At 41.8% G+C, this 10,418-nt stretch overlaps 1 protein-coding gene across 1 annotated transcript in view; it reads left to right on the top strand.

The window, feature by feature from the left end:
• Nucleotides 1–1,405: 1,405 nt before the first annotated feature.
• Nucleotides 1,406–10,418, top strand: part of ARHGAP18 (Rho GTPase activating protein 18) — a 192,486-nt gene continuing 183,473 nt past the window's right edge. The window contains exon 1 of the mRNA XM_064598090.1: nucleotides 1,406–1,464. Coding sequence (XP_064454160.1) covers nucleotides 1,421–1,464 — 44 coding nt within the window. The 5' untranslated portion in view covers nucleotides 1,406–1,420. The remainder of the gene's footprint in view (nucleotides 1,465–10,418) is intronic.

Here is a 10,418-nt window from a genome sequence, read left to right as displayed (position 1 = left end):
ACTAATTTGCTTATGTGTTGGACACTTATATGACAGACTTCAACTGTATTCCTATTTTCAGGTACTTGGGCAGCCCAAAACACAAAGCTAAGAAGGTCAAGAGTTCATATCAAATTCAAGAACTTCAACCTTCCTGTGCCATTTACAGATCAATCCACAATCCATTCTCTTGTAAGCATCTATGGAGTACTTGTAAGCCCTGATAAAGGATTTGGTTCACAGTCCTGAATAAGCAACATTCCCTGGTATCTGAAGCTTGCCATCTGAAAGATTTAAACTTCAAAATGTGAGTTATTATGATATAAATTAACATTTAAATCTCAAAAATCGCACACTTTATAAAATTTTTTTTTCTAAGGTCATTGCCTTTAGGCAGATTTCATTGTGTAGACATCAACTGATTAATGACGCATTGCTTACTGAGACTTTCAAAAATAGGCAGTTTCACACCGAATCTTTGAGTGATAGTGATTTTCTAGGATAAAAATCCTTTCACTGGGGCGCCTGGGTGGCTCAGTTGGTTTAGCGACTGCCTTCGGCTCAGGTCATGATCCTGGAGTCCCAGGATCGAGTCCCGCATCGGGCTCCCTGCTCAGCGGGGAGTCTGCTTCTCCCTCTGACCCTCCTCCCTCTCATGCTCTCTGTCTCTCATTCTCTCTCAGATAAATAAATAAAAAATCTTAAAAAAAAAAAAATCCTTTCACTGCCTACACTACATACTTGACCCCAGAGACAACTTAATTGTGCAGAGAGAAAGACTAAACAGTAGTGATAGCTTCCAAACATCTCTATCAACCTATGAATAATATTTGCTAATTGCAATGCAATGTCTTGGGGGGGGGTGGGGGGGGCTGGGAGAAGCTCATCTGCACGTTGAAGAAATCACCTCCGCACACTTCTCCGTTCTCCCTTTCTCAAATCAGGAAGAGAAGTCACGGTCGGAAAGGCCCTCGCCGCGCCGGGGCCAACCGAGCATGCTCAGTCGCCGGGCCGCTTCCCGGGCTCTCCGCGAGCTCCAGCTTGCCCTGCGCTCAGGCAAGCGCCCGGGCTGTGCCGCAGCTGGTCCTCGTTGCTGGAAAGCTGCTCTCTGCCCGCTAACGTGCGGCTTTAGGATCGTCAGCTGCGGCCGCGCAGCCCCGCGCCCCCGGGCCGCCCTCCGCCTGCGCAGCGTGGGGCTCGTGCTCAGCACCCCCGGGGTGCACGCTGCAGCCCGGTGCTTCTAGCAGCTGCTGGGTGAGGGAGCCGAAATGACAGGCTCGCGGTTAACCGTGAAGGGCGGGTGAGAGCCACTTGTCTTCTGAGCCTGAGAGAGAGGAGGTGTGTCGCGGGAGAGAGGACCCTGGGAAGATTCAAGCTCCAACCTTGGCTTCCTTCTTGACTTCTTGTCACTCCGGCATTGCCGGCCCTTGACTTGGAAAGGATGGTTACGGTAGTAACGAAGCGGGTGTACTGCTTGAACTTCAGGTAAGGAGGGCTCCTTTGCATGCTTTTCTCTTTTCAGTGCTTTTGCTAGCTCTGAAATCCACAGCTGGGAAAGGTTTTGTGACTACTAGCCTTGTGCTCACATTGCAAGTTTGCTTTTAACGGAGACTGAAAAACAGGACTTGTTGTGTGATTTAAAAATCCTTGCCGGATGAAGTTGAAGTAAGCAGTAGTGTTCTTCATTACCTCTGTTACTCTTAACCCTGTCCCCGACCTGCTTGGTAAAATTTAGGTCTCTATTTACAAGATGAGGTTAAAAGGACTTAAAAAACTCCTGGCATATTCTAAAGAAAGATACTTTATGCCCTATAGGCAAATGGATATCATAATTGGCAGCCTTTTCGAAATGATTGATTTCACTTACAGCCCAGAGAGAAGAATATTAAAATTCAACATCACCCTTGCTCAGCATTGAACTTCAACTGACTAGAAAGGAAACTTCATACTACAGGTATCTGGTTATTTGTAAAAAGAAATGTTCAGGGTTTAACTCCCGAGAGATCAATAGGAGTCCCCAAATTTAAAGAAAAAAAAATAGCACCCCTCATCCTTTGGGTCTTGAGCAGGATAGCTTCTCCACAGAGGCATCAGCTAAAAAGTAAACATGTAAATCGACTTCGTGGTTGCAAATTATTATTTCTGATAAAAGCTGGAGTCAACATCTTCAAATGGATCTTCACGTAAAAGAAAAAAGAGGCTTTCAGGGGCGCCTGGGTGGCTCAGTTGGTTAAGCGACTGCCTTCGGCTTGGGTCATGATCCCGGGGTCCTGGGATCGAGTCCCGCATCGGGCTCCCTGCTCCTTGGGAGCCTGCTTCTCCCTCTCCCACTCCCCCTGCTTGTGTTCCTGCTCTCGCTGTCTCTGTCTAATAAATAAATAAAATCTTAAAAAAAAAAAAGGCTTTCAGAACATAAAGAGTATTCAAATAAGTGTAAACTCTGCACTACCAAAGAAATTGTTCAAAATGACATGTAAGAGTGGCTGCAGTTTCCATCACTGTTAATTCATCTGGAAGTTTTGAGAGAAAGGATCACTTTATCAAGTAAACCCCAACCTACTCAGCAAGAGTGGGTCTACAAGTATTCCCTAACATTTAGCGATTGTAATCAAATGGGGCAGAAAAATGTTTTCTTTCTAATCAGCTGTTAGATTTATTTCCTCAATTTAAAGATAAACTTATTAATAACTCATTTAAAAACAGTATGTTATTTCTCTAAGACAGCAAGGACCCAAACTGAAAAAAATATCTCTTGGAGTGATAGAGGAAGGAAAAAGATAAGGAAATACTTCATGGAAATACTTGACTGGAAAAAAAGTTAGAATTTCTGGACAGATTATTGCTTTTAAGGCCTTTTTATTTATTTGGGGAGGCTTGATGTTTAGTCATTTATATTTAATTAAGTTTTTATGTTCAAGTATGATTAACATACAGTGTTATATTAGTTTCAGGTGTACAATATAGTGATTCAACAATTCTACACAGGACTCAGTGCTCAGTATAAGTGTCGTAATCTCCTTCACCTATTTCATCCATTCTCTTCCTCCCCTAAAGCCTTCATTTTTTTAAATTTTATTTTATTATGTTATGTTAGTCACCATACAATACATCACCAGTTTTCGATGCAGTGATCCACGATTCATTGTTTTTGTACAACCCCCAGTTAAAGCCGCCTTTTTTTTTTTTTAACATAACAGGTGTTTGTGATCCATTCTCTTGTGGGTCCATTTAACTGTGAATAAGTGAACAACTTCTTGTAAGAAAGGGTGAGGGATCAAGGTTGCCCAGACCTAAAAATTCCTATTTCTAGTTTATTTTGTAGGGGCTGGAACCAACTACCTTGAGTTCAACAGGCTTTGTTCCACAGAAAGAATAAAGTTCTTTAAAGTCTCGTTACTAGCCTAGGAACTGGGAGAAATCCATTCCTTCCTCCCTTTTCTGGTGTAACTATTCTGGCTCTATACATTCCTGACACCCTGAGTTCTGAACTCTCGGCTGACCTGTGGCAAGACAAAAGCTGTCAGGGACTCTGAGGTTAATAGTCTGGCCTCTGATTTTTACAGGTTCATACTACCTGAACACAAACCCAGGTGTCCCTCAGTGGAATTAACAGAAGAAGCACCTTTTTCAGAAGCTCCAAAAGACCCGGGGTTCTACTGAGAAAAACTATCATCTGAGGCCTGCCTCTGCTCGTTCTTGGTCTCTTTCTGTGGAATGGTTTCTGAGAGGTGCTTTTTTCCCTTGCCTAATTAGTAGTGATCATTCTGGTTCTAGTTAGACATAAAGTTTGTTCTAATACTAAGAACTACTCTCAGCCATCACCTAGAAGGGAGTCCTAATGATCAGTTGGAAGAAGAAGGAAACAGGAAACAACGTTATTCTACATTTGGATGTTAGGTAGGCCATTCGGTTCCTTCTCCTCTTCTCTCCCCTGTCATCCAACTATGATAAACAAATCATGACACATGATGAGGATTCCAGTGCAACTCTTTGTTTCCCTTTAGAAGAGTTGAGAATGGTGGTGGGGCTATCCCAGCCTTTGTTACTAACCTGTCCCAGTCTTACTACCCACTGTTCATGGTTCTTCCATATCCGATAGAAAACATGTGGGATGTCACAAACACACTCAGTCTGTGAAGGAAACACTTGAAATATAATGAATTTCATTTTTCCTCTTAACAATCAAATAGTACTAGAACTTTAGTCCTAATAGGTATAGTTTTCCAGTCTTTTCCTTTATTAAATAAGAACTTCTGTCTGCTTCTCTATTTCTGCCACTGTTTCGGAGATAGGCTCAAGTAGTTTTAGGATTCGAACCCAGTTCAACTGCAATATGTTGATCCTCAAAACCTAGATCAGGATAAATCCCATATATTTTCAAGAGAGGAGGTACATGATCAGAAATGTTTCCATTTTAATAATTACATAGAACTTTCTCAGCTATCCCTCCCATCAGACTGTTTGTAGCAGTCTAAAAAGAGCTAATCAGCTATCTTTATGGCATGAAATGTGTCAGTCACTGATTGCCTTTGATTTAATAAATGAGTTTTCCTGGATAAAGAAGATGTGGTATATATATACAATGGAATATTATGCAGCCATCAAAAGGAATGAGATCTTGCCATTTGCAACGATGTGGATGGAACTGGAGGGTATTATGTTGAGCGAAATAAGTCAGAAAGACATGTATCATATGATCTCACTGATATGAGGAATTCTTTTTTTTAAAGATTTTATTTATTTATTTGAGAGAGAATGAGATAGAGAGAGCACATGAGAGGGGGGAGGGTCAGAGGGAGAAGCAGACTCCCTGCTGAGCAGAGAGCCCGATGCGGGACTTGATCCAGGGACTCCAATCATGACCTGACCCGAAGGCAGTCGCTTAACCAACTGAGCCACCCAGGCACCCGATATGAGGAATTCTTAATCGCAGGAAACAAACTGAGGGTTGCTGGAGTGGGGGGTGGGGTGGGAGGGATGGGGTGACTGGGTGATAGACATTGGGGAGGGTATGTGCTCTGGTAAACGCTGTGAATTGTGCAAGACTGTTGAATCTCAGATCTGTACCTCTGAAACAAATAATGAAATATATGTTAAGAAAAAAAAAAAGGTAGCGGGAGGGGAAGAATGAAGCGGGGGAAATCGGAGGGGTAGACGAACCATGAGAGACGATGGACTCTGAAAAACAAACTGAGGGTTCTAGAGGGGAGGGGGGTGGGAGGATGGGTTAGCCTGGTGGTGGGTATTGAGGAGGGCACATTCTGCATGGAGCACTGGGTGTTATGCACAAACAATGAATCATGGAACACTACATCTAAAACTAATGATGTAATGTATGGGGATTAACATAAGAATAAAAAAATAGTAATAAATGAGTTTCCCATTATTTAGGACAACTCTTGGGTTTTAGCAATTTAAGGAAAAGATAACTGTACCCATACAGAACTAGAAATTCTCAAGTATTAACTGGAGTCTCGGCAAGAAGCCAGACATCAAACTAGTTGATCTATTTATGTCCAAAATCCCAGGAATTCTGGGCCTATTTCAAGGGCATACTTAGCTTTTAGCCCAGCCAGCAACTTTCAGATTGTCACTGCTAGGAACTTAATTTGGGAATACAAAGACATCCTAAGGTTTGAGGATAAGCCTGGTTTTGTTTCTCTGTGACATCGTTTTTTGCTGAATAGCTCAACAATGGGAGGATAAGAGTACAAATCCAGTTTGAATCTGAATATCTGCATTTTTTGGAACATATGGGTATCTACGTTTCTTGCATTATCGTGTTTGAATGTCTTGGTTATATCACATGTAAAAAAAATGTAAGCCATTGCAGAGTTAACCTGGTGAATTTCTTAGTTCAGTTCCCAGGAGACCCCAGTAAAAGTATACGAAGGAACAATGATAACTCAATCCTCACTTTTTGCTTCTACTTCAGTATATCACATCAAAAGTTCATTGTACATCTATATGACGAGCTCTGTGGTGATATTCAGGACAGATGTTTGAACAAGATGAATAAGGTTCCTGTTCTCAAAGGGCTTATAATGTGCAAGGGGATGGTGGTTCCTAAATAAAAAAATATCAGGCCCTTGTAAGTGCTGTGAAGAGCAGACCAAGAAATAGTATGGAATGTGTCTTCTGGTAGGGCACTCAGGGAAGCCCTCTCTGAAGAGACAATATTTGATTCGGGACCAGTGCAGAGGTAAAGTCTGAGGACCTGTTCCTGGTTGCTTGGTTTGTTCTAGAGACAGCTCTAAAGAAGTGTGGCTGGGCAGAGAAAGGCATTGGGGAGGGAGAGGGTTAGGGAAAGGTGTGGTGGTGGAGGGGGGTGAGGGTGGGTAGGAATTAGGGACAGGTATGTGGGGGAGGGGTAAATTAGGAGCTAAGATCAGAGGGATAGGCCAGGGCCAGATGGATTGGTCTTGTGGAGAATGAATTCTTTGAGTGCAATGAACCTACTGGAGGACTCTACATTTTAAAGGAGCATTATGGCTGCTAAAGGGAGAAGGCACTGTAGGGCCAGAGAGAAAGCTGGAAGATGTGTTGCAGACAGGAGGTGTTGGTAACTTGAACTAAGGAGGTGTGGAGGTGAAGCCGGCATGAACAGACTTTCTTTCCTCTGCAAGTTACATTCTATTTCTGATTACAGAAGTAATGTAGTTTTGTTATAGAAAACCTAAAAAATACACAGAAATGTCCCCAAAGATATTAAATCATAATCCTACCACCCAAGCTTAATCCCTGTAATATTTTTGGTAGCTGTATATGGAAAACTTAGAAAATACAGGGACCTGTTCCCAAAAGAAATGAAATATTCCACAATCTTACCACTCAATTTTACATGTAATATTTTTGGTATCTATCGTGTGAATCCTTTTTGAAGCCAATATATTATTTTTAGGAAACTAGTTTATTCTGGATATTCTGATAAAACATCTTTAGGTTTAAATAAACTAGAAAATGTCTGCCCTAAATCTGAATGAAACGATTAGTTTATGTGCCGTAGAGTTAGTCCCTTTTTTCATTGAATATTTCACTGTACCCCAGATGCTCTAGGATCTGTGGTGAATGCTGTCTTAATAAACCATTCCCTCCCAGGGTGCCTGGGTGGCTCAGTTGGTTAAGCATCCAGTTCTTGATTTCGGCTCATGTCAGGGTCATGAGATTGAGCCCAGCGTTGGGCTCCTTGCTCAGTGGAGAGTCTGTTGGAGAATCTCTCTCTCCCTCCCTCCCTCTCTCCTTCCCTCCCCTCTCCCTCTCTCCCTACCCCCTCGTTCTGCCCCTCCCGCGTGTTCACTTGCTCTCTCAAATAAATAATCTTAAAAAATAAACCATCCCTTCCCATGTCCCAAACCAATACCATGACATCCCTTGGGGTTAGGAAGGCCGAATTCGACCCTTTGACCTTAGATGTAAGTTGTGCTGTTCACTGTCCCTGCTTTTGAGAAGACGTGGGCACTAGAACTCTCTGGCTGTTTCTGGAATCTTTTCACTAATGGTAGCCCAGTGAGTTTGGTAGGCCTGGCCTGCCGTGGCCTGGGCCAAGAGTAATCTTGCAGCTGAGAGGACCAAACGTTTATTTTTCTAGGTTTTTGTTGATAGGCCTTCACCTTCCAGAGGTACTTATTGGTAGGGGGACAATCTGGCAGTAGTCTTCTATGCTTCCCTAAAAATGTGACCATTTCACGCCTTACGCTGGTTTCAACATGCATTACATTTTATAGGTGCATCATATATTGGTTACTGTTAAAAATAGTAGTAGTTTGGTTTGTGTTTTTAAGCTTTCAGAGTGGTTTCATATAAATTACACTATTAAACATTTGAGACTACACTTTATCTTTCCCCAAGTATCTGAAGTTCAACATACCCACAACAGAATAGGGTCTATCTTTGTATTCCAAGCTTGTTTGCTTCTCCTCTTCTGTTTCCTGACTCAGGTAAAAGTCTCCCAAATGAGAAAGGGGAGAAATCTTCCTTAGCTCTTCCTTCTCCATCTAACAGGAAAGAATATCTATGCAAATTCAGAAAAGCCTCTCAATTTTTTTTCTCCCATCCATTCTACTGGTCACTGTTTTGGTAGTCAACTTCTTTCATTGGGTCCATTAAGCCTGCTCCTGCAATACTCCCCTATTTGGGCCTCTGCTACAGCAAGAGTGATTTATTGGGGCTTTTTACCTTTAAGTGTCTGATCACGGTAGTTTCCAGATTATATGGTATGATGTCATATGTTTGGATAATCTCTGAACTTCTCAGGCCTAAGATACATCTCAATTTGCCTTCATTTTTTTTTTTTTTATCTCCTTTTTCTCACCAGTTTACCCCTATGGTCCAGCTATGTTGATTTTTCTCTGTTTCCTGAATGTTTAATCTTGAGCTTTTTGCCTGAGCAGCTACTGTTCCCTCTATCTGGAATATGTTTCTCCTTGTTCTCCAAGCGGCATAATCCTGTTCATTCCCGCTGGTCCAGACCTAGTGCTGTTTCTTAGCTGCTTCGGGGGGTTTCCAGTCATCCCTACTATATTCCCAGAGCAATTTGATCAATTTTAAAGTATTTTTTTTAGGGTCCACTCAATAAATAACAATTTATTCATTTCATGTTGTTATACAATATTTATTCTGTGCCTTCCATGTGCCTGATACTACATTAGTTCTTGAAGATACAAGGATGAATAAAATACGGACGTGCCTTCTATGAATGTACAGCCTAATGGCAAGACACCTACAAAGACAGAGGCCATGATGGGAGAGAAGGGGGTTGTCGTTTGGGGTCATTATTACTGTTATTACACAGTTTGGCCTGTGTTTGGACCACGCTTCTTTCTCTAGCCCTGTGGGCTCATTACACAATTAGTTCACTTAAGCCTGAAACCATGAGCTGAGATCCATGAATTAATGGGTCAGGAAGTGTGACTTAATGGAACCAAACTGTCATGACTGGAACAACAGTATAGTATCAGATGTCTCACTGGCATTATTTTTACATTCTAATATCCCTCTACTAATAGTCCTATCAGATCTCTTTTTCACTCTGTGCATTGGGAATATTGTTTTTTTTAATGGACTTTTTTTTTTTTGGCACTTCTAAATTCAAAACAAAATTGAGAAGATCCTTAGGGACATTTCCCATGTACTCCCTGCCCCCACACAGGCATAGCCTCTGCCATTATCAACCATTATCCCTCACCATAGTAGGACATTTGTTACAATTGTTGAACCTACATTGACACATTGGCATCACCCAGAGTCCATAGTTTACTTTAGGGCTCACTCTTGGTTTCCTACATTCTATGGGTTTGGACAAATCTATGATGCATGCATCTCAAGGCATAGTATCTTACACAGTAGGTTAAGTGCCCTGAAAGTCCTCTATGCTCTGTTGATTCATCTACTCTCTCCCCTAATCCCTGGCAACACTGATCTTTTTACTGTCTCCATCGTTTTGCCTTTTCCACACTGTCCTGTAGTTAGAATCCCACAGTATTTAGTTTTTCCAGATTGGCTTCATTCATTTAGGAATATGCATTTGTTTTCCCATTGCCTTTTCATGACATAATAGCTCATTCTTAGCACTGAATAATATTTCATTGTCTGGCTGTATCACATGGCATTATTTCTAATTTTTATTTCTTCTTCTGTTGGATTTGTGTTTATGGGGTAGGGCTTTGATGTTTGGTTCCAGGCACACAGAATGCACCTAATTAGTATTTCTGTGAGAATAAGTTATAAATGAGACACACCACTTTTTCTTTCTCTCCTTTTCTTTATAGTCTGTTCTTCGCCTGGAAGCAGCTTCCGGGTTGGATAAGTTTGTGCTCATGGGAGAATGTGCATTTTTGGGTAAGGGATGGTATGTTTCATTCCTCTCCACACCCCTCTCCCCCAACTAGTCTGCCATTATTTCTTAAACTCAGGGGTCAGCAAACTATAGCCCTTGCGCCAAATCTGGCCTGACAGCTGTTTTTGTAAATAAAGTTTTATTGGAACACAGCCACACCCATCATTTATGCATTGTGAATGGCAGAGTTGAGTGGCTGTGATGGAGACCATATGGCCTGCTGGGCTGAAAACCTTTACTATCTGGGTCTTTATAGCAAAAGTTTGCTGACCTCTGTCCTAACCCAGGGAAGGAGCTGGAGGCTGAGCTCAAGGTGGCCAGAGTGATTGCTTATAGAAATATGTCCAAGGTAGCAGCTGTTAGGTCCTTTTAGGGAGAAATAAATTTCTGATGTAGAATAAAGAAACCATAAAAGAAAATCTGCTGAAAGGTCTGGTTGCTTTGTTTTAGAAATTATAAGACGAATGAATTTGGCCTAACTCATTTTTTAATTAAACAGCTATTTTCAAACTTGAACATGAATTAGAATCACCTGGAGGGCTTGTTAAACTGCAGCGTGCGCTCCTCCTCCAGCAAGGTTCTAATTCAGTAGGTCTGGGTGGTA

Source organism: Mirounga angustirostris, unplaced genomic scaffold (assembly GCF_029215605.1).
Source record: "Mirounga angustirostris isolate CCGP_5_RB_7025 unplaced genomic scaffold, mMirAng1.0.hap1 SCAF_8, whole genome shotgun sequence".
In the NCBI taxonomy this organism is placed as follows: Eukaryota; Metazoa; Chordata; class Mammalia; order Carnivora; family Phocidae; genus Mirounga; species Mirounga angustirostris.
The sequence above is the reverse complement of the archived record's forward strand: the minus strand, read 5'-3'. Positions and strand labels throughout refer to the sequence as shown.